We start from the raw sequence: 24,995 nt of genomic DNA, 5'->3' as shown, positions 1-24,995 counted from the left end.
CAAGATATAAGCAAAGAAATCCAAGATGGATGCAAATACAAAGAAAGAGAGTTTTCCATTACAAAGGTATGTTGGAACAAAACCTGGTCTGAAACACAGGATAGGAAGAATATATAGCAACATAAATGAGAATATGGGATTCATAAGCTTCTGCTGGATATAAAAGTTAATAAATATTGAATATATTATTTGGCATAAATAACAAAACACCCACAAATTGTTTGAAGATCTGAAACTTGGATGTCAGTCAAAATATTTATACTATAGGACAGAAAAAAATACTTGATAATACACATTGATATAGACTTTGGATATAAAACATCCAACAGAGGATGTTTAAAAAGCAATCAAAATGCAGTGTCCAGAAAGCAAAGTAAAATGGAATATACAGATAACAAAATTCTTTATAAAGAAATTAGATTTAAACTACAGAAATAGTTCAGGGATTAAGGCGCTTGTCTTGCATGAAGATTACCAAATTTTATCCATAGTACTACATAGATCATCCAAGCATACCAGAAATGATTCCTACGCATACAGCCAAGAGGAAGATCTGAGCACTGCTGGGGTTTTTTCCCAAACACAAAAATAAAGAGAATGTTTTAAATGTATTAGCCAATATTTGAATTTGGATTTCCAACCAAAAGGGTTCAATGCTCATTTCATTATTTCATTACCTCACACTGCCTCTCAAATACAAGTCAAACATCCAAAAGTAGAGATTTTCATAGAACAGAATACTATTCAAGTCACAGACATGACGTTTTATGCTTATATATATGATATATATCCATAGGAAATTATATACATATATATATATATATGATTTCAGGTAACAAAGAACTAAATAATTAAAAACAGCAAGTTGATCTCTTCATGGTTAAAGAGTTTTTTCAATCCTTCCAAGAGTTGCTAGCTGCAATTTTCCTGCTGGGATGGTCATAGCTAATAGCATCAGCCTCCTGCCAAAAATAAATAAATGTGCTAAAAGCTGTTAAGTGGATTAAGACTATGCCACAAAGTAATGTCCAATATCAGAGTCAAAAATTCCACTTCAATCCACCTTTGAGGAAGGTGTTTTCCTCAAAACTCATAAATTGAAAAGGAACATTTAGAAAGTCCCGTAAGTAAAAATATTTCAACAAAATTATATATCAGCAAAGAAAAAAAGTATTTAAAAACTTGCCAAGCTTTTGGAAGCCAGAGTAGAAGAAAAAAAAAGTCTCTCTGATTTTCTACAATACTCAGAGTTTTTAAAAAGAGCATTTTAACTCTAACAGTTTTAAGTTTTAAAAATGAGGGTGGAGGATAGGGGAGGCAGGATAGGAACGGAGGTGGAGGGAGGACAACTCGGTTATGGGAATTCCCCTGATACAATGTTAACATGTACCTGGAATATTACTGTGAACAATATGTAAGCCACTATGATTAAAATAAAAATTATATTAAAAAATAAATAAATGCATTAGATATCTATTATTGCAGAAGGCATCCTTATTATTTCTGCATTCTATCACCCAAAGAAATTTACAACACAAACCTCAATTTCCAAGTCTAGAGAAGTAGATCCTTCCTTTTAATGGAAGATGCTATAATGTCACTTGGAAACGGATTTGGACACAGTAGTAGAAAGAATCACAGACATTTTGTCTCTGGCCCACCACAAGCAGTAACAAGCATTTTGACTTTTAACTGATCACTATATTTCTCTCATGCTTCTGTTTCCTTACTGCTAAAATAAACATTGGGATGAGATTCACCCTAGGAATCCTTAGAGCCTCCTATTTCTAATACAATTAGAAAAGAGTTATAGAAAGCTAATGATTTCCACAGCAGCTTTTAAAGTAAATGAGAGGGATTTTAGGTAACTTAAAGAAAATATCTACAAGCAAATGATAAGCAGTTGTTTCACTAAGTATGGGCTCTAATTAAGATGAAAAAATGTTATAGAAGCAAAATGGGATGTCATAAAAAGAAATGGCATTAGGGTACTGCAATTGGAGATGAAATTGCCAGGTTAACCATTTGACAACACCAACATAAATCAGCCGGAGGGGTTACAAATACTTTGTTAGAAACTGAATAGTCGACTTCATATCCAAAATGGTCCATCTTGACACTGACTCGTCACCAATATTCTACTTTATAGATTTATCTCCATCAATAATTCAGTCTGTAAGCATTCCCAATGTTAGAATTACTTGCATTGATTGTTACCGTAGTTTAAATTAAGTGGCTAATTGTTTCATCTTCTATTTCACTTGGGTCATAAAGATTCAACTAATTTTGTGAAGTCCAGACTTGAGCCAAATAAACATTAAGAGAAAGAAATCAGCCACCGAACCATGACGCTTGTTTGAACACACAGAAAAGTATCAAAATCTTCTTAGAAACCTCAATTTTAAGGGAACCATACAATACTGTACTTTACTCATATTTATTAGGAACCTATGGCTAAACTAGAAAATGCTGTAAATGGGGAACCTTCTTTGAATGCCAAAAGAATGCTTTCTATAATTTATATTGGTTTAATTTACAAATAATTAAAAATATAATACAAGGCTAGCTTTGCTACTAGATATATAATTAAAATGAGAAATTACTAGACTATGGAGATGTGTTTGATGAGATCTTGCCTTGCCTAAAGCAGATTAAAGATGTCAATTCCCGGCAGAGAGATAGCATGGAGATAAGGCATTTGCCTTGCATGCAGAAGAATGGTGGTTCAAATCCTGGCATCCCATATGTTCCCCCAAGCCTCTTAGGAACAATTTCTGAGTGTAGAGCCAGGAGTAACCCCTGAGCACTGCTGGGTGTGACCCAGAAACAAACAAACAAAAAAAAGATGTCAACTCCTACCACTTCCATTTTTAAAGCAATTTAGTCCAAATTTCAACTTACTATGCTGTATAGTCATAAAATAATGAGGAAATGCTCAGTTCTAAGTGAAGCTGCTGCTCTAAGAAAACCATTTTCTTGATATATGCATGTTCATAGTCTGAGCTCTCAGGTTCACAGAAAGCTCTATTTCAGTTTTAAACCATTAGACATCAAAAAGAAAATATAAAAAAAAAACCTGCTAAGTTTGTACAAAACAGTTAGATGTCAGGAAGCAGTATGTTTATAAAGAATATGGAAAGCTCCATTTGCATAGAGGGGTTGTCTTTGCTCTTTGTGGGGAGGAATGAATGTTAGAATGAGCAGTATACAATTTTGGGGTAGAATTTACAGAAGTGGGTATATTGCTGTAAAGAAGTAATAAGCTGCCTCAATAAAACAGAATGTGTGTTGACTTGTTTACTTTTAGAGAGATCTGCATGCAGGCTGCAGTCTTGATATTTTCACAATAGAAACCCACACAATTTAAAGGATGTTAGCAAGGGTGGATTGAAAACAAAGCCAAAGAATGCATTTTTGAAAATGAACTCATTTGCTTTTGCATTCTTGTCTCCAGTGCTTCAGAAGTCATTAACACAATAAACTTTACTGTCCCATTTCCCAAATTGGCTCCTTTCTATCCTCATTCCAAATTCTTGGTTATATTTATCACCTTCTGTCTCTATAGCACATTGCAGAAGAGCCAGGGTTGCACCTGCAATAAGCACGTTTTTTATTTTTTACTAATATGAGTTTTCAGAGATGCCTTGAGTTAGATGAAATTTTGAATATCACATTCCTTTTAGATCAGCTTCCTGACTTCTATATCCTGATGTGACTGGCATATGCACAATTTCTCAATAACTTGACAATGTGAGCATAAACTCTTTAATCTGTTTATTTCTTTTTTCTTTTGTCATTTCTTCACTGCTACTAAGTGAAGTATTTTCATCATTTCACTTTTACTTGACACTGTAGTTTATACTTTAGCTCGATCCATCACCCTGCTTTAAAAATACCACCTCAACCTTTCAGCATCATTTTACTAACCATCACTCTCTTCTTCCCCTAGTCAAGTTCTTAGTAGTTTATAATCAGTTAACTTCCTCATTCATTTTTCAATCTGCTCTAATCAGAATTCTGAACATCAGTCTATGTTCAGTGATTTGCTGAAGGTTATTAATGATTCAAAGTTTTCCGAACCAATAGACTTATTGTAATGCTGTCTCTCTGTAGCTGAATGTTCCTTATTTCCTGGGATGAATAAGTCCTTATGTGCCTTCTGCTCTTCCATCCACCAGTTCCTCTCAATCTTCTCTAAGCGCTCAGTTCTACTGTCTTCCTCTATTTTGGCTTGCATCTCCCAAGTACTTTCAAGTCTCTGCCTCTGCCCTGCAATACCCCATTGTCTTCATTTAGTCTTATACTTTTCCTTCTCTGTGTGTTACTTCACCACTCTGGCTGTCTCTCCTGTTTCCCACTCCTGCTTCATATGTTCCTATACCCTCTGTATAATCTCTTAAAAATATTTTCACTAAAAGCCAGTCATGCTTCTTATCTTATTGTCACTGGAAGCAGACCTTGATAATAGGATTCAAGTAGTGACAGTTTATTTGGAACAAATAAGAAACAATGAATACCAGTGAGGAAGTGGGGAACTGAGACAGAGATAGGACAGTAGGGTTGTCACCATGAAAATGGATTGATTTGGAAGTATTTGGACCCTTAAGTCACTTATAAAAGATTTAGATAAAGATCCTCAGGTACTTATGAAGTAACATTTCATTGTACAGTCTAAGAAAGTGGCTCTGGATTCCTCCTCAGTGTCCAGATCTCCCTTTTTTTCACCCATATGTGATGCCACTTGCCTGTCACTTCACAGTTCTGTTCCAGAGTAAGATTTATTGGTACTCTAACTTCACTCTCTACTCCCTCTTATATTCTTTTCCCAACCCTGATTATTCTTGTCCTAGAGTACAACATATGGGTTAAGTTATTCCTGGAATCTTGCAGCCTTTGTTCTCTTGCTTGGACTTACTGTTCTGGATTCTGTCACTTGACTTCTCAAGGGCTATATTCCAGTAACTATCTGTCCTCAGGACTTTTCTGACTTTCTGGCCATTTGCTGCGTTGGTGAGAATTGCTGCTTTTTTGCCCTCTGCTAGGGCACAAGTGAAGGGTCAAAGAAAATATAATATCCATCTCATATAGAGCCTGGAGTTAGCTGGCTGATGGTTCAGTTTTATAGCTTACTATTTATTCCCCACTGTTAACTATTCCATTATCTAGTTTTACTGACTACCTTTGAAGGGAGCCAGCTTTCAAAGACCAATTATGAACTAGTTGATCTGGTGCCCTTTCCCTCCCTTTCCCTTCTGTAATGATGTGACTGAAGTTTACTCCCTGTAGAAGACTCAGGAAAATGCTATAAAACTCATGTCTCAGAGATACTATACTGGGAAGAAGGGGTTGTTAGAGTACAAACACATCAAATCTACTCTCCTCCCAAGAGGGGGTGGACTTTGCTTCCTTTGGGACTTCTGGCTTATAAAAAGTAGTAAAAACAACCATCCAAAAAAGTCCTCGAGCTCAGCTCAAAGCCAGCCCTGGAGCACCACCAAATGAGTAAGACATACAGACACAAGGGAGATGAGTGAGTTTGTAACACCATCTGCAACAAATTGCTCACAAGTGGTTTTTGCTTTATTTTGTCACATCTTGTTTCCTTATCTCTGGTGCACCATGCCTTGCCTGTTTTCACCCATAAGGTTCATGCCATCAAGGAGAAATGTTGATGAAATGTGATGTATTGCCATCATTCAGGTCTCTGCTCTTCTCCAGTGCCCTTCTCTTTGTTTCCTGATTGACACTTGATAGTTTAACAACCACCTCAATTGCTACTTCTGTCACAGAGTCTGTCCTGACACTCCCACAGGCATTAACCAATGCTTACCAGGCCTCCCCACTGTGAAGAGTACACATATCTATCCTATAACCTTGAACACTTCCAGGCAGATTATATGTTTGTCTATACTACAAAATAAGCTGTTTGCAGTTCAGCAGAGAATGCAGGTCATAACAACTTCCAAGTACGAAATAATTTATCTTAGGTGGGTAATTACTTCCATTACTATTTGCTAATGAAATTGCCTATTATACAGATTTACCTTGTCGAACAAAGAAAATTCCTGAGCATACAAGGAAATTCTGAAAGTGTGAAAGTGAAATAAGAAGCTTGGACATTATAAAAGGAGTTAATTTCTGAGAGTTAAAATGTTTTTCTTTCTTTCGTGTGTGTGTGTGTGTGTGTGTGTGTGTGTGTGTGTGAAAGAGAGAGAGCCAGTGTGACAGAGAGTGAGTGAGAGATTCAGAGAGAGGAGGAGAGACAAAGAGAGAGACTGAGGAAAGTGAACAGAGATTGATAGGAGGAAATATATAGCTAACATTTTAAAGGAATAAAATATTTTCATAAAAGTTCAAGCTTAAATATTGTATAGATTTGCTGTTTTTTTGGAGGGGATGAATCATATTTGGCTGTGCTCAATTATTATTCCTGTATCTGTACTCAGAAATCATTCTGGGTATGCTAAAATTACCATATGAGATACCAGTGGTGTTTTTTTTTGTTTGTCATGCAAGGTTAAGTATTTATTGAGTTATAAATTTTGTTATAGTAGACATAAAATGAGAAAGCAAATTTTAGAAATTTTTTTAGTATATTTTTTATTTATTTAAATATCTTGATTACAAATATGATTGTGATTAGGTTTCAGTCATGTAAAGAACACCCCCTTCACCAGTGCAACATTCCCACAATGAATGTTCCAAATCTCCCTCCATCCCACCCCACCCCCACCTATACTCTAGACAGGCTTTCCAGTTCCCTCATTCATTCACATGATTATGGTAGTTGTCAGTGTAGTTATTTCTATAACTGCACTCACCTCTCTTTGTGGGGAGCTTCATGAAGTTAGCTGGAAGTTCCAGCCCTCCCCTCATTGTCTCTGAGGATTGTTGCAAAGATGACTTTTCTTTTTCTTTTTTTTTTATTTTATTTAAACACCTTGATTACATACATGATTGTGTTTGGGTTTCAGTCATGTAAAGAACACCACCCATCACCAGTGCAACAACCCCATCACCAATGTCCCAAAACTCCCTCCTCCCTACCCGACCCCCACCTGTACTCTAGACAGGCTTTCCATTTCCCTCATACATTCTCATTATTAGGACAGTTCAAAATGTAGTTATTTCTCTAACTAAACTCATCACTCTTTGTGGTGAGCTTCCTGAGGTGGGCTGTAGCTTCAAGCTATTTTCTCTTTTGTGTCTGAAAGTTATTATTGCAAGAATGTCTTTCATTTTTCTGAAAACCCATAGATGAGTGAGACCATTCTGTGTTTCTCTCTCTCTCTCTCTCTCTCTCTCTCTCTTTCTGACTTATTTCACTCAGCATAATAGATTCCATGTACATCCATGTATAGGAAAACTTCATGACTTCATCTCTCTTGACAGCTGCATAATATTCCATTGTGTATATGAACCACAGTTTTATTAGTCATTCATCTGTTGAAGGGCATCTTGGTTGTTTCTAGACTCTTGCTATGGTAAATAGTGCTGCAATGAATATAGGTGTAAGGAAGGGGTTTTTGTACTGTATTTTTGTGTTTTTAGGGTATATTCCTAGCAGTGGTATAGCTGGATCGTATGGGAGCTCGATTTCCAGTTTTTGGAGGAATCTCCATATTGCTTTCCATAAAGGTTGAACTAGATGGCATTCCCACCATCAGTGTATAAGAGTTCCTTTCTCTCCATATCCCCGCCAGCACCGATAGTTTTCATTCTTTGTGATATGTGCCAGTCTCTGTGGTGTGAGATGGTATCTCATTGTTTTGATTTGCATCTCCCTGATGATCAGTGATGAGAAGCATTTTTTCATGTGCCTTTTGGCCATTTGTATTTCTTTCTTATCAAAGTGTCTGTTCATTTCTTCTCCCCATTTTTTGATGGGATTAGATGTTTTATTCTTGTAAAGTTCTGTCAGTGCTCTGTATATTTTGGATATTAGCCCTTTATCTGATGGGTATTGGGTGAATAGTTTCTCCCACATGGTGGATGGCTCTTGTATCCTGGGCACTATTTCTTTTGAGGTGCAGAAGCTTCTCAGTTTAATGTATTCCCATCTGTTGATCTCAGCTTCCACTTGTTTGAAAAGTGCAGTTTCCTCCTTGAAGATGCCTTTAGTCTCAATGTCATGGAGTGTTTTGCCGACATGTTGTTCTATATACCTTATGGTATCAGGTCTGATATCAAGATCTTTAATCCATTTGGATTTTACCTTCATACATGATATTAACTGGGGGTCTATGTTCGCATTTCTGCAAGTGGCTAACCAGTTCTGCCAGCACCAATTGTTGAAGAGGTTTTCCCTATTCCACTTAGGATTTCTTGCTCCCTTGTCAAAAATTAGGTGATTGTATGTCTGGAAAACATTGTCTGAGAAATCAAGCCTATTCCACTGATCTGAGGGTCTGTCTTTAGTCCAATACATGCTGTTTTGATAACTATTGCTTTGTAGTACAGTTTAAAGTTGGGGAAAGTAATGCCTCCCATACTTCTTTTCCCTAGGAGTGCTTTAGCTATTCGAGGGTGTTTATTGTTCCAGATGAACTTCATAAGTGTTTGATCCAATTCTTTGAAGAATGTCATGGGTATCTTTAGATGGATCACATTAAATCTGTACAATGCTTTGGGGAGTATTGCCATTTTAATTATGTTAATCCTGCCAATCCATGAGCATGGTATATGTTTCCATTTCCATGTGTCCTCTCTTATTTCTTGGAACAGGGCTTTAGAGTTTTCTTTGTTTAGGTCCTTCACGCCTTTGGTCAACTTGACTCCAAGATATTTGAGTTTGTGTGGCACTAACGTGAATGGGATTGTCTTCTTGACGTCTATCTCTTTCCTATTATTATTGGTGTATAAAAAGGCCATTGATTTTTGTGTGTTAATTTTGTAGCTGCCACCTTGCTATATGAGTCTATTGTTTCTAGACGCTTTTTGGTGGAGTCTTTAGGGTTTTCTAAGAAGAGTATCATGTCATCTGCAAACAGTGAGAGTTTGACTTCTTCCTTTCCTATCTGAGTTCCCTTGATATCTTTTTCTTGCCTAATCACTATAGCAAGCAATTCCAGTACTATGTTGAAGAGGAGTGGTGAGAATGGACAGCCTTGTCTTGTACAAGAATTTAGAGGAAAGGCTTTTAGTTTTTCTCCATTGAAGATAATATTTGCCACTGGCTTGTGTTAGATGGCCTTAATTATATTGAGAAAGGTTCTTTCCATTCCCATCACGCTGAGAGGTTTGATCAAGAATGGGTGTTGAACCTTATCAAATGCTTTCTCTGCATCTATTGATTTGATCATGTGATTTTTATTTTTCTTGTTTATGTTGTGTATGATATTAATAGATTTACAAATGTTAAAGCATCCTTGCTTTTCTGGGATGAAAACTACTTGGTCGTAGTGTATGATCTTCTTGATGATGCATTGGTTCCTATTTGCCAGGATTTTGTTGAAGATCTTTGCATCTGCATTCATCAGGGATATTGGTCTGTAATTTTCTTTTTTGGCAGCATCTCTGTCTGGTTTTGGTATCAAGGTGATTTTGGCTTCATAAAAGCTGTTTGGGAGTGTTCTCTTTTTTCAATTTCATGGCTAGGATTGGTAGTAGCTCCTCGTGAAATATTTGAAATAATTCATTAGTAAATCCATCTGGGCCTGGGCTTTTCTTTTTAGGCAGATGTTTGATTACAGTTGCAATATCCTCAGTAGTGATGGGGGTATTTAGATATGCTATATCCTCCTCATTTAATTGTGGAAGGTTATAAGTGTACAAGAATTTATCCATTTCTTCTAGGTTCTCATGTTTAGTAGCATAAAGTTTCTCAAAGTAGTCTCTGATTACCTTTTGGATCTCTGCAGTATCTGTCGTGATCTCCCCGTTCTCATTTCTAATACAGGTTATCAGGTTTCTCTCTCTGTCTTTCTTTGTGAGTTTTGCCAGTGGTCTATCAATCTTGTTTATTTTTTCAAAGAACCAAATTCTGCTTTCATTGATCTTTCATATTTTTTTTTTGGTTTTCCACTTCATTGATTTCTGCTTTCAGTTTTATTTCCTTTTGTCTCCCTATTTTTGGTTCCTTTCATTGGTCATTTTCTAATTTTATGAGCTGCATCATTAAGTTACTCAGGTATGCCCCTTCTTTCTTCCTGATGTGTGCTTGCAAAGCTATAAATTTTCCTCTCAGGACTGCTTTTGCTGTGTCCCATAGATTCTGGCAAGTTGTGTCTTCATTATCATTTGTTTTTAGGAAAGTTTTAATTTCCTCTTTGATTTCATCTCAGACCCACTGGTTGTTCAGTAGCAGGCTGTTTAATTTCAAGTTGTTAAAGTTTTTCTTCTGTGTGGTTTTGTAGTACACATATAATTTCAGAGCCTTGTGGTCAGCAAAGGTAGCCTGCAAGATTTCTATCCTCTTGATTTTATGAAGGTATGTTTTATGTGCCAGCATGTGGTTTGTCCTGGAGAATGATCCATGTACATTGGAGAAGAATGTGTATCCAGGTTTTTTGGGGTGGAGTGTCCTATATATATATATATATATATATATATATATATATATATATATATATATATATATATATATATATATATATATGTATATATATATAGGATATATATGTATATGTATATATATGTATAGATATATGTATATGTATATATGTATATATATATATACACTAGTCCTCTTTCTTCCATTACTCTTTTCAGGGTTAGTATGTTTTTGTTGGGTTTCAGTCTGGTTGACCTATCAAGTGTTGATAGGGCCATGTTGAGGTCTCCCACAATTATTTTGTTATTATTGATGTCTTCTTTCAGATTTTTCAGTAATTGTATTAGATTCTGGAATCTCATTGGGTGCATATATGTTTAATAGTCTGATTTCTTCCTGTTGCACATATCCCTTGATTAGTACATAGTGTCCATCTTTGTCCCTTCAAACTTTTCTGAGTATAGAGTTGGTGTCATCTGATATTAATATGGCCACCCCAGCTTTTTTAAGTGTGTTGTTTGATTGGATAATTTTCCTCCAGCCTTTGATTTTGAGTCTATGTTTGTTCTTACTATTCAGGTGTGTTTCTTTTAGGCAGCAGAAGGTTGGATTCATCTTTTTGACCCATTTTGCCACTCTGTGTCTTTTAATTGGTGAATTTAGTCCATTGACATTGAGGGAGATGATTGTCATAGGATTTAATGTCATCTTTGTAGATAATTTTTCTGTGTTTGTTGGTCTCTCTTGTCTTAAAGTAGATCTTTCAGTTTTTTTCTTTAAGGCTGGTTTTTTATCTGTGAAGTTTCTGAGCTGTTGTTTATCTATGAAGTTATGTATCCTTCCTTCAAACCTGAACGTGAGTCGGGCTGGGTGCAGTATTCTTGGTGAGGCATTAATTTCATTCAGTCTTGTCACAATATCCCACCACTGTCTTCTGGCCTTGAGAGTTTCTTGTGACATGTCTGCTGTAAATCTTAGGGATGCTCCTTTGAATGTAATTTCCCTTTTTGACCTTGCTTCTTTCAGTATTCTATCTCTATCTGTGGGATTTGTCATTGTAATGAGGATGTGTCTTGGGGTGTTTTTCTTTGGGTCTGTTTTAGCAGGTATTCTTCGGGCATGCAGGATTTGATTGCATGTAGTCTTTAACTCTGGGAGTATCTCTTTGATGATGTCTTTGACAGTTGATTCTTCCTAGAGATCTCCTACCTGGGCCTCTGGGACTCCGATGATTCTTATGTTGTTTCTGTTGAGTTTATCAAAGACTTCTATTTTTTCTGTTCACATTCCTTGAGTAATTTTCCATTGCCTGATCATTTGTCCTAAGATTCTTTTCCAATTTCTTCTGCTGTGTTGAGTTTTTCTGCATCTCATCTTCCAGTACTCCAACTCTCCCCTCAGCTGCTGTGGTAACAGCTGTCAAGGCCATCCACTGAGGTTTTCAGTTGAGCTACCATGTTTTTCAGATCTACTATTTCAGTTTAGAGTTTTTGGATTTATGTCTTTGTGTTCTGTTCGAATTGATATATGCTTTCTTTGAGTTCTACAAACATCTTCCATATTTCTATTTTAAGTTCCTTATCCAAGAGGTTAATCAGATGGTTGAATTTTTTAGGTCATCCAAGCTACTGTCTTCATTCTCTGTGCATGGTGTTTGCCTGCGAGTTTTCCCCATTGTCACACTAGTAGTATGGTTTCTCCTGCATGATGTGATGGGGTTTATTGGTTAGAAAGAGTGATGGCCAGGAAGCGAAGTGGAGCCTCTAGGTGACAGTTGTTGGGGGTTCACTTTCCAGGGCTCTGAGAAGAGCTTCAAGAATTCAGAAAAGACAGAGAAGCACAGGACAGGGCTCCCTTCAGGTTCTCAGTTTCCTCAGAAGAAGCACAGCAGGATGGAGACTCGGCAGGTAGAGCAATCAGCACTCCACCTGGCAACCCCCATAGCTAGCCATTTCTTACTCACTCATTTGCTCACTGGGTAGCTTCAGACTGCAGTTTTTTGGGGGTTCGCTTCCCAGGGCTCTGAGGAGAGCTTCAAGAATTCAGGAAAGACAGAGAAGCACAGGACAGGGCTCCCTTCAGGCCCTCAGTTTCCTCAGAAGAAGCCGGGACAACAGTGTTTTAACTTCGGTCAGCCACATGCAAGGCAAGCAACCTACCCACAATACTATTGTTCCAAACCTAGATTTTTAAAAACAAATGCAAAGTATCAAGTACTGTATTATATAATAAATAAGTGCATCAACATTTAGTTGATAAGTCCAACTATTGGATGTTTTTTTGAAATAACATCCATTACCAAATGAATATATCTCATACTAGTAGGAATATTTGCAACTCATTTTAATTTTATATGTTATCTTTTACAACAATAAAAAGTTTTTAGATGTAAATAACTGTTACCCTTCCCCCAACTTCCTGCCTATCTCACCTGTAGCGGGAGACACTCCCATATCTGGGAGGAGTCTGTGGTTGATAATTTAAGGGGTTGCCTGGTGATAGAGAGAGACAGAGGGTCAGCAAGTTAGATGCAGCATGGAGATATGAGAGACATTTTGGGTGCAAAGAGGCTGCTTAGGTTAGAAGCCATCTGAGATATGCACATGGTGGTTAGGGCCTTGATAAAGCTCCTGAAATTTATCTGATTGCTGTAGGTAATTTTTTCGATGTCACCTTGATACCTACAGACCCACCATGCTGAAAGGGGGCTGCAGGTGTCAGGTCAGGGTGAAAAAAGCCTCTCCCATCCATCCATCCATAACCATCTAGGACTTTATAATTAATATTTAATGCAACAAATAACTAAAGCATTTAAATAGGCATAACCAAATAAAATCCTAGTCTTGGTAATAACTGCCATGCTTACCAGAAGGAAAAGCTAAGGAAGAAAATAAAAGAATAGAGAGGGCCAGAGAGATAGTACAGGAGGTAATGTACTTGTCCTGTATGCAACAGACTTAGTTCAATTCTCAGCACCACTTGTGGTCCTCTGAGCTCCACCAGAACTAACTTCTGAGTAGAGAGCTAAAAGTAAACCTGAAGCACTGTTGGGTATAAACCAAGACCTTCATTCCCCACCCCTCAAAAAAAAGAAATTTAATAGAGGGGTTGGGTGGCACAAGTACTTTGATGTTGGTTGTGTTATATATACAAAATTATTTATACACAATTATACACATACAAACCCACACAAACTTTTGTTTATACAGTTATATACAAACAAACGTATTTTGTGTGTGTGTGATTTTATGATTCTATACTCCTAAAATTGTAGCATACTATTAAATAATGGTAAATCATTGTTCAAAAGGAGAGGGGGGGACAGGTGAAATATTGAGATTAATTTTGAAATATCCTAAGCATTGGATGTGCTTGATAAATAGCAAAAACTTTACAAAGGTAATAGGTTCATGGGAGGCACTGAATAAAACCTCACCTTCACTATGAATAAAAAAATAATTATGAACTTACCAATACATACCTTAAAGACATCTGCTCATCATCTTTGATAATGTCAACAGTGACACAATGAGAGCTGTTGTCACTAATCTCTTCAGCTCCAAAATGAGAAAAATAAACCACAGGGAAGCCTGTACTTATATCTCATACACTGACTAAAATATAGAGCTAGGCTAAGACCTGGGCTCTGAATCCTCACCAGACTTAACCTATTTAGATCCCTGCACAAAATTTATAAGCACCTCATCCAAGACTGCTGCTCCTCATTCCTCTCTCACTGCCAAAGGAATACCTCACTTTCCATTTTGTAGCACAGAGAAGTCAGTGAGTGAGTCACAGAAGAATGGAACAAATACCAAACTCAAAAATCCTTTCTTTTTCTTTCTCTCATTCTCTCTCCTTTTTTTTTATCTTTCTGAAATTTAAAAGGAAGTCAAAGAATTTTCTCTAAGTCATGTAGTTTATTTAGTAACAGACACATGGCAAAAGCCCATTTCTCTTAACTATAAACTTAGCAACAAATCCACATCACCAGAGAAGATTTGGTAAGAGCAAAGGAAGAACATCAAAGACCAGATATCATCGAAGAAATATCAGGGAAATATTAGAGGTAAAGAAATCAGAAACCTGGTTCTAAAGACATTTGAAAAAATCTTCAGTAACCCAGATTTACTTATGTATGTGACAACTTTCTGCAACAGTTCAAACACTTTTAAAATGTTTTTAATAAATTAGATTATTTAGATTAATTCAATTGATAAGAAAATTCATTTTCAGTTAAAGAAGCTCAGAGTAAACTATCTAAAAAAGTTCAGAATTTAGGTTTCACAGTTTGAAAAGGAAAGACTGTAGGAGTATATAAATGCATTCATTTCCTTTGGTAATTTTTCACCACTGGGAATTGTTGAAGTGACTATGTTGTATTACTTTTATTTTAGCATCCAGAATAACGCACAATACTCTAAATATTTTAATATACTATTTAAAGTCTACTACTTCAAACTTTAATACATGAGAAAAATTTAAAATAGCTTGTGAATAGGTCTCTGAGTACAACTTCCAAAGGAGGTTAACCCAGCAGGCCTGTGGGGCATTTTTAACAAGCTCCTACTGAATTTGAGCAAGGTAGTCTTACATAATGTTCATATGAAAAATATAAATAATATTCCTGATCAATCTGACATCCTCTTATTAAACTCAAACTTTCTCCCACTTATGCACACTTTACTAAGTCTTCTTGTAGCACAAGGACTCCATCAGTAATAAATATAAAGCCAATTACAATAGATTCTTAATTTTTCTCTTTGAGCCATAATTATAATAAAATTTAAGAGCAGTATGATTTTCATACTATCTTCTATCTATTTTTTATCTCTTTATGTCTGTCTCTCTCTCTCTCTTACTCTCTTTTTGTTGTTTGAGACTTGATTGAAGAGTTGTTTTAAAAAATGTTTAAATTGTAAAAATCTAAATTTGAATTTTCAATGGAAAAATTCTGACCTCTTAGAATAGGATTTAGTCAATATATCCTCAAGTCTGTTTTTTTGATGGTTTCCAAATATTTTAAATTAATGCCATGATCTCAGATCCTGAGAGATACTGTGATAGCAAAGCCATTACATGACTAATATTAGTCCTTAAGGCAGGCCACCACAGAGAGGTTGTCTGGGGTCAATCTGAGACATTCTGCAAAGAAATGGACTTTGTGCCTGCTCACAAATACATATTTAGGTCTAAATTTTTCCCAGTTAATAGCCTACACAGTTCCAATATATTTCTCGTGGCTTTTTTCTTTCTACTTTTTTCCTTCTTCCCTTCCTTTCTTTACTTTCTTTTTTCTTTTTTCTTTTTTGTTTTCTTTTTTTGTTTGTTTGGTTTTGGTTTTTGTGTCACATCTGGAAGTATTCAGGGTTACTCCTGTTTCTATGCTCAGAAATCACTTCTGGCAAGCTTGGGAACCATATGGGATGCAGAGATTCTAACCACTGTTCTCCTGCATGCAAGGCAAATGCCCCACCTCCATGCTATCTCTCCAGCCCCACTTTCTTTTTTTCTTTATCTTTTTTTTATCTCTTTTGGGGAGTTAATAGATATGCCTCTTAAAGAAATAACAAACTCATGGAAAGACTCGAGGCTTAGTGGTAAAATGGCATCACTTACAATGTGGTTTTTATTTTGCTGTGAAAATGTTCCTTAAAGAAAATGTGCTTCATAGTTTAATGGGTATCAGTCAGTAATTAAGAAAACTGGAAAACATAGTACTGCAATATAAAGTAGACTAAACAGAAAGAGAAATAAAACTTCTAGAAGCTTCTGTAATAGATAATATAAGAGAAACTATCATTACTGATCAAAATGTGAGTTAGTTAAACAAAAACTAAAAGAGCCTTTTGTTGTTTTGTTTCTGTTTTTGATTTTTGGCTTTTGGGCACACCCAGTAATGCTCAGGGCTTCCTCATAGCTCTGAGCTTAGGATCACCAAGAGGTGATGCACAGAGGACCATATGAAGTGGTGGTGATTGAACACACATAAATCGCGTGCAAGGCACTCGACTTTATCCACTCTGTTGTCACATAAATACCCAAAACACAATGTTTTGTATCTAAGCACAGAGTCAAGTTATTGTGTGCATGGAAAGCAAAAGAAATTGTGGGTTTGCTACTTAAGTTTCAATCTAGCTTTTTGAAATCCGGATTTGACTCACTTGAATCCATCACTATGTACTTGAGAGGCCATTTATAGTTTTCCATGTACAACAAACTCAACCTGTAAATTGCAGCCTGAAGAAATAAAAAATGGAAAAGATTAACCTGAGAACAAGGCAATAATCTACCTATGTCCAAGCTTGCAAGGAAAGTAAAGAAGCTCAGTGTTTATTGGTAAATAAATAGAAACATATATTCAACTGATATTCAGCACCCCTAATGCTCTTGTCCTTAAGGAATTTACAAACTTAGTGAAGAAAAGAACCTTGATGTACATGGATTTTAGAACCTTTTAGTAGGTCTCAGCAAATGTATCAGAAAAGAGTTGCAATAAACAATAATGTTTGGACACAATATAAGTAAGCTCGTTTAGTTAACAGAGATATGATTGTTATTTTCATTGAAAAAGACAATGATCTTAAAAGAAGAAAATAATAAGAGAAGCTGGATAGCAAATAGCTTAAGCAGAGGGAGGAGGAAGCAGTGTGAAGAACAAAATTAAAATGGTGAGGTACAGTATGGACCAAGAAAGAGAGAACATTTTATTTTGATGCAAATTAAAACGAGTTCCTTTAAAGTTATTTAAGTAGGGTGACATAATCAAAATGATGAGTGCAGAAGATCAGTTCTTCTTCTCATAGTAGGAGGAAGAAAGAAAAGGAAAAATTGAGGTCTGATGACTTTTTTAATTCATTAATTATAAAGCGTACATGGAGGACAAAGTTAAATGAGAAACTTGAAAGAAGTTCCCATTTCATCAGCTGCCCAGGAGTTCTTGGCAGGAAACCATGAGGACACCTTTGCACTAGACCATGTCGCTTGATTAAAAAAAAAAAATTCCATGGAAACAAATAATGTGTTCTACTTCTGCCAAGGTCATTCTGCATATACAGATGGCTTAGGTGGCTCAGCGTAGTTAACTCCTTTGGCAGAGGAACACAGATTTCCATCAAATCCTTCCCCTGCTCACTGATGTCTGGCCCCCAGCCTTGCTTGAGATCCTGGTACTGTAGAAAACATTGGGCTGTGCCCTTTGTGGCTTTTTATTAAGTTTCTCTAATTCAAAATGATTAGTGGCAACATATAGTTGAAGCTAATTCAGCATCACCTCAAGAAGGAAGATATCTTTGTCTTTCTCTTTTTCTCAGATGCCAAAGAGAGGTGGGTGAGGTAAGTCTGTTAACACAGTTCTCCTTGGCGAGAATTCACTCCAGTGTTTGTAATTTCTCTGAAGACCCATCGAGCAACCTGGCCTGAGTTTGAATTTGTGCAAAAAAGCCTCTAACCAGGCGAGTTGCACATTGTTTCCAGCTCATTAGAGATGTTTTGGACAACTTCTTTAATGAGGTTTGACATTTGACTACCCCTGCATATGTGATTTTCTCTATCATCTCACCCTCCCCCACTTTCTTTTCTCTTTGCTCTAACTCATTTTTGCAAGTGAATTATCTGATCCCATCCCTTATCTGACCATGCTTTACTTTGATTAATATCTCTCATCAACTGTTCTTCCTGAATTCTCTGATTAAATCTGGTCTCCCCCCTCCATAATGTCTTTCCCCTCACTCTCCATAAAGCAGCTATTAATTACTTTTAAAAAAATGTACTTTCCAACATGCTCAAGTTAGTGACTGCCTGCAAGTTTCTAAGTGCCATGTGACTTCTATTTAAAATGATAAACCCTATTAAGCAAAGCTTTCAAACACCACATTTTAGAAGTCATAAAAATATTCTATTTTGCTTTTCACATTGACAAACTTGTTAGATTGAGGGAGTAAATAGGCACAATATGTCTCACCAAAATACATCTTTCCATCCTATCCTAAGTGGGCATATGGTACTCACCAACAGATTGAGGAAATGTGATTTAAATCAAATTATCAGCAGGTGATTGTAAAGCTGCTGGGGGTCATTTCCAAGGAGGAGTTTTATTAGTGGATATTTCTGATCCTTGCATCCTAAATTCTGGAGGCATTCCACGAACTATGTTAGACCCGTATTTCATGTTAACTTTTTTCACTAACTATCTGAGACCTCTTGAATAATGAGACAATAAATTAATCCATGAACTTGTTAAAAAAAATTTGGGAGCAAACTGATGGACTGAATTCTCATGAATTTGATTGAGTCCACTGGAAGTTTTGCCCTGGTATTGATATGGCCCTTCAGTGAATCTGAAGGAAAGCTTGTCTCTAATTCATTTTCCTACCGCAACAAATTAGCTGAAACCAGCTAAAATAAGACATGACTTTTATAAGCTGAAATAGCCTGTGGGTCTAAATAGGATGAAGTAATAATATACTGCCAGGTGCAGTGCATGTCAATTAGGCAAGAAAAAAAGAGAATATCCAAGAGGCTAGACTGACTTGTCTAAGTTTAAGAGGCATCTGAGGTCAGAGCTGACCCCACTTGGAAACTGGCATGATAATGTAGCACTGTAACTAAGAGAAGCACAATTCAGTTCTTAGCTGTAATGATAGAATAGCCTGTCAGGAAGCATGAAGAAATTTTCATTGGCAGTTACCAAGTTGAGTTGGTATTCATCTAGTAATCCTCAGGGGGGAACACAGGCTGAAGTGAGAATGTCCATCGGCCAAGACATTAGTGTTGTGTATTTAATATTTTGGAAGACTGTGTTTATGATTTTAAAAAAAGCCTTGTAAGAGCATGCCAATGCAAAACTGATGAAGAGAATGATCAACTATGGTTAAAAAAGATATGGATTGCTTCTTTCCTCATTTAGAGCCAATGTAACTAGCTGACCCTGCCGTCATTTGGTTCAACAAACAGAACTAGACTGAATATTGCAGTTTTAAAATTCTGACACTAGACAATTTTCTTGTCCCTGTAATTTTAAACAAAATATTGTTTATATTCAATTAATAAAGTATATATTATTTATACAAGATATATCTTTTGAAAATACATTATATTAGATCCAGAAGATAGGCCAAAGGGGAGGAATTAATATCTTGCATCTATAAGACCCCAAGTTTTATTCCCAGCATTGTATTACTCCCTAACTGCTGCCAGGTGTGGCCCTGAAAAATGCCCATGGGAGCCCTGCTCCCCAAAATAAACAGTTATAAAGGATCAACAATATTTAACTTTTTTATCTTCTTGCAATTGTATATATATTTTGAGTTGAACTTTTCTTCCATAAAAAGGAAAGTTAAGGAAAAAAAGCATGCTATTTAGCAAATCAAGACTTAGGAGTATGTGTATAATAAAGTAAATTTACCTTTCTCATTACTTAGTCTATGGTTATGTATGTGTGTTTAGAGCTAGTGGTGCTTGTGGACAAATATATACACATACATCTAAATATGTGTGTATATATACACAAAAATACAAGAGAAACACAAGAAAAAAAGAAGTCACTTAAATCAAATTTAGGAGAATATATTTGCAGAATATATTTGTTCAAGTGATCATAATTTCACTACATATTTCTATACATTTTACTACTTATAGCTCATGTTAGTATAAGGGATACGATTAAACATTAATGCCAAAACTGAACAGATTTTGGTCAGAACTTCCTTTCAAATGCCAGTCACATTTTAATGCTAGTGTAAAACTCAGATGAAAGAACACAACCTAGATTCTCTAGAAAGAAAAACAGAGCCTCAGTCTACAGGATGCCATCACCAACAAAGTCCAAACTAAATAATTTCTCAGTTAATATGCAAGTATTGCCCTACAGGCTGATAAAGTGAAGTTAATAGAGTATATCGATTTTATATGAATATATTTTAGTGTAAAACATGCAGAGGAATTCAATATAAGAGAAAACAGTTCTTCTGGTAAACTGTCAAGCAAACTGATTTCCCTAGGTTAATTCATGTATTTGATAACATATGTACACAAAACAATGAAGAATACCAAGTAGAAAGAAACAAAATCAATTCTGCCTTGTGAAAGTTCAAATTTCTTTGTAATTCATTTTTTTATTATTTAAAAAAAAAAAGCAAATGGGGGAAGGATAAGACATTTTCTTCTTAAGAACTAAGAAGTTCTCAACATAGGGGATTTATTTAATGTAGAAAGTCACATTATTGAGATTAGGCATCTACTTTTCAAGGTGCTCCTGGGAGATAATGGTTCTCATACCTATAATTCAGTAGAGACATTGGTTTTGCCTGGTAATATAAAAATGGACCTGAGCACAGAAGTTAACACTTTCATCTCTACAAAGCACATGATATTTAAAATTAACTTTAGAACATATTTGTTCTTTTACATTGCAATCATTTTTTAAACTTTTGAAAACAAATAGGCTCTTTTTGAGTATGTTTTCTTTAAAATATGGTCAATGTAAAAATAAGAAATCAAGTGACTTAAGACATTTACTCGAACCTCTTTGTATGTGCTCAGCCCAGGGGAAATGGGTAAAAATGAATAAATGCTGGCGATCTGGAGAGATAGACCAGAGGACAAAGCACTTGATCTGCATGCTATCAACACTGGCTCATTGGCAGCCTGGCATAATGGCACCTGAGCATCACCAGGAATGATCTTTGAGCACAGAGTGAGTAGTAAGTTCAGAGCAGAGTTGGGTGTAGTCCAAGATACCTCACCCTCCCAAAACCAAACATTAAAAACTTTTTGATTATCAAAATGTAGAATTTACTATATTCAGCTGGCTTCTGAGTAGATGAATTTATCAACATCCTACCTGTTTGTTTGTTTGGGCCACATCTGGTGATGCTCAGGGGTTACTCCTGGCTATGTGCTCAGATATCTATCCTGGCTTAGGGAACCATATGGGAAGCCAGGGGATAGAACCTCGTTCTGTCCAAGGCTAGTACAGGCAAGGCAGACACCTTAATGCTTGCACCACCACTCAGGCTCAACATCCTATTTTATTTCCCAATCTACTTTCTATCAAAATTTTGTCTACTATCATCTGATAATCCTTATTAGACTATAATTACTGCCAAATTTTAACCTCAACTGATTTATTCATCGCAAGGGCAGAACTGTAAGTCCTTTTTGACTATCCCCCTGAATTACAAATATTAATACCATGTAGGTAAGGCATCTGTCCAGTCATCCTAGTAGTTTTAAATTTCTTATCTTGAGATAGTGAGCATACTTGTTAAAATTTAGTCTTTTAGTCAACACTTAAATCTAATTCTATTTATACTAAAGACCTCACCAGCTTTTTCTAGCCCTAATGACCATCTCCCCTGAATTTACAGTGTTATAAATTCCAAGTATATGAAAACTTTACTCTACTTTAAATAAATATCAAGTGATATTATATATTGCTGTATATGTTTTATATCTTAACTTTGCAATTATACTGGAATTTATCAGTTATTATCCCTGAACACCTTTTATGTATTAAGGAATATTTATGTGCTTATATCTTTAAATTAATTTGCAAAGCAGTTATTATTCACAATTTACATATGAGCAAAATGATGGATAAGGGTTAAATTATATTTGTATGTAAGTATTTTGTATCAGGACTGAAATTTTCTATATATATATATATATGTCAAAAATATTACTAAAAAATTTTAAATTCTATTGACCATTTTACAGCACTTAACATTACTTTAAGTATTGGCTTAAATTTGTCTGGGTCATCATATGTAATATTCTATAGCATTAACCAAAACTAATATTTAATTTTTTCTAGCAATGCAGAAAGTAAACTGGCACTGGACCAATGCAAACAGTGACAGTAAGAAGTATAATTTTGAGGACAATAAAAGTACTTGCATGGATGCTTACTATATGTGCTTTAGAAATAAGCTATAATCTTGACCACAAAAAAAAAACTGCCTTTTTTCCAAATGTTAACAAATTGAAAAAAAATATATTAAGTTAAATAGCATATAAGAATACTAAATTTCAAGATTGTTTCATGGACATCAAAGATAGTTCATAAAAATAACTACTAAATATGATAACACAAAGTAGTTAACTAGGGGCCTGAGCAACAGTGCAGTGGTAGGACATTTACTTGCACATGGCTGACCCTGGACAAACCTGAGTTTGATCCCCAGGCATCCCATATGGTACTCAAAGCCAGGAACAATTTAGAGAGCATAGCCAGGAGTAACACCTGAGAATTACAGTGTGTGGCCCAAAAATAAACAAACCAAAAAAAGTAGTTAACTAATAAAAAGAAAGCATGGGCATGTATCAATCAGAAGAGGTAAAGCAAGTACTCAAATTCAGATCTGTGTATAACTGGTTCACCAAATGGTACAATCTTACCATTGTAATGGAGGTTCATTTAATCAAGCACACCAAGATAATCTATGGAGGGAAAGCAAGGAGGACTTTATTTACACTGGTTGATCACACCAATGAGTCTAGATTAGGCAAGTACTTGAAACAGACAAGCACCAGGGATCCAAGAACCTGTTTTTATAAGGCATTACTGTATGTCATGCTTTATGTCATGCTCAAGCAATATCAGTGCAAATATACATCAAGGCATCCTTTCAGAATGGCTACAAAGTTCTCTCAAATCATCATTTTCTTAACTTGGAATAGGAAAGCTCAAATGCAGATAGTGTGGGCTTCTTTTAAAACTTTCAAACTACAAGCCAAATCATCTCTTTAGAGTACATGCTATAAATCAATTATAAAGTCAAAGGTACATATATTAAAAGTTCATCAGAATAGCATATATTGCCTAAGAATCAGCTCTGGCTATGCAGTAGTTATAGCTTTATTGAGTAATAAATAAAGTGTTATTACATTCCTTGATGTGGTTCAACTCTAGTTTCCAATGATTATCATTGATTCATGTGTGACTTCACATCCTTGTAATTATCAGGCCCTGTGGCCAGGTTACTTAATCCATAGGGATTCATTCAACAGACTTGTAGTATTAATTAGCTACATTGTGATAAACACTGTACTAGGCACCCCACAAAAATAAATTGAATTGATATTCTTGCCAGTAAGCAAAATATCACTGCTTCTGCCCTAAATTATGCCTGGTACAATTTTAGGAACTGTTTTACTATGGAAGAATAAATTAAACATTTTTTTCTTAGATTATAATTTAATTTGGTTTCCATCATAAGAAGACTCTAAGGCAGGGGTACTCAAACATTTTAAAGAGGGAGTCAGTTCACTGTCCCTCAGACTGTTAGAGGGCTGGACTACAGTTTAAAAAAAAACTATGAACAAATTTCTATGCACATTGCCATATATTATTTTGAAATGAAAAACACAATAAAAACAAACACAATATTATACATGAAGAACAAGTAAAGTTGAGTCAACAAACGTATCAGTATTTCAATGGGGACTATGCTTCTGCTTCTGGCAGACTGTAGTTTGAGGACCCCTGCCCCAGACTGAGAGGAGGAGTCTGAGACAGAGAGAAAAGGGGGAGCCAGAGAATGTGGCACTTCTCACACTTAGGGCCTGGGATAAATTGGCTGCTAAGAAGGAAAGGCAGCAGTGGCAAAAACACCCATTCAATAGATACATAAATGTCCTCAGTGAGCCACAAGTGGCCCTGGGACCATATTTTGGGGATCCCTGCTCTAAGGCAACAATTATGTGTAAATTTAGCCCATTAATGAACAGATGCCCTAGTGGCTTTGTGAGAAGTCAACATCAGTTAAATAATAATAATAAATTATTCTAAGACACTTTAGGCAAATCAGTTTCCACTACCTGCAAGGAAAAGTTTTAACTAAGTCATAGTAGTTATAATACATGCTTGAGGAATAGAATTTTTTCTTCATAACTTGGTTTCCATTCCAGTAGGGAATGGAGAGGCAATAGAGAGAAGAAAGACAACCAATAAAATATATGTTAGTAAGCCTGTTACCACACTGAATGATGAAATGAAACCTCTTGGGAAACTCTGCATTACCCTGGCCAATTTCCCCTCCATACTCATCAATTATTACTTAAGGACTGCTTCTGCAACAAATTCTCCAGGGCAGCCCTGCAACAAAGATGCTAATGGGATCATTTAGGAATTATAGGCTGCTTTGTACTGAAATGAAGAGGATACAGGTGGAAATATGAAATGTTTCAAGTGTATGTTGCAGAATTTGAGCTAAAATCTATACACCTTCTATAAGAAGCACAATAAATAATTACAGATACTCACTAGCATCAAATGTTGGAAATATACTTTGGAGGATTGACGCATATCTGACAATGCTTGAGGACTACTGTCAGTTCTGTTCTTGAAAATTAGTTGTTCCATGTAGTGTTCAGGAGACCACATGGTATCAGAGATAGAACACAGATTTCTAGCAGGTAAAGTGACACTCTGCCCTTTGGATTGTCTCTATGGTCCCCAAAATAACCTAATGGACAAAATGTTAGTAACTTAAAGTCAAGA

At 35.9% G+C, this 24,995-nt stretch overlaps 1 protein-coding gene across 1 annotated transcript in view; it reads right to left on the bottom strand.

Moving 5' to 3' along the window:
- Window positions 1-12,945, bottom strand: part of SAMSN1 (SAM domain, SH3 domain and nuclear localization signals 1) — a 200,970-nt gene extending 188,025 nt beyond the window's left edge. The window contains 4 exon segments of the mRNA XM_049785584.1: window positions 3,488-3,592; window positions 4,081-4,269; window positions 4,916-5,038; window positions 12,924-12,945. Coding sequence (XP_049641541.1) covers window positions 3,488-3,592; window positions 4,081-4,269; window positions 4,916-5,038; window positions 12,924-12,945 — 439 coding nt within the window.
- Window positions 12,946-24,995: the final 12,050 nt, after the last annotated feature.

Source organism: Suncus etruscus, chromosome 13 (genome assembly GCF_024139225.1).
Source record: "Suncus etruscus isolate mSunEtr1 chromosome 13, mSunEtr1.pri.cur, whole genome shotgun sequence".
NCBI lineage: Eukaryota > Metazoa > Chordata > Mammalia > Eulipotyphla > Soricidae > Suncus > Suncus etruscus.
The sequence above is the reverse complement of the archived record's forward strand: the minus strand, read 5'-3'. Positions and strand labels throughout refer to the sequence as shown.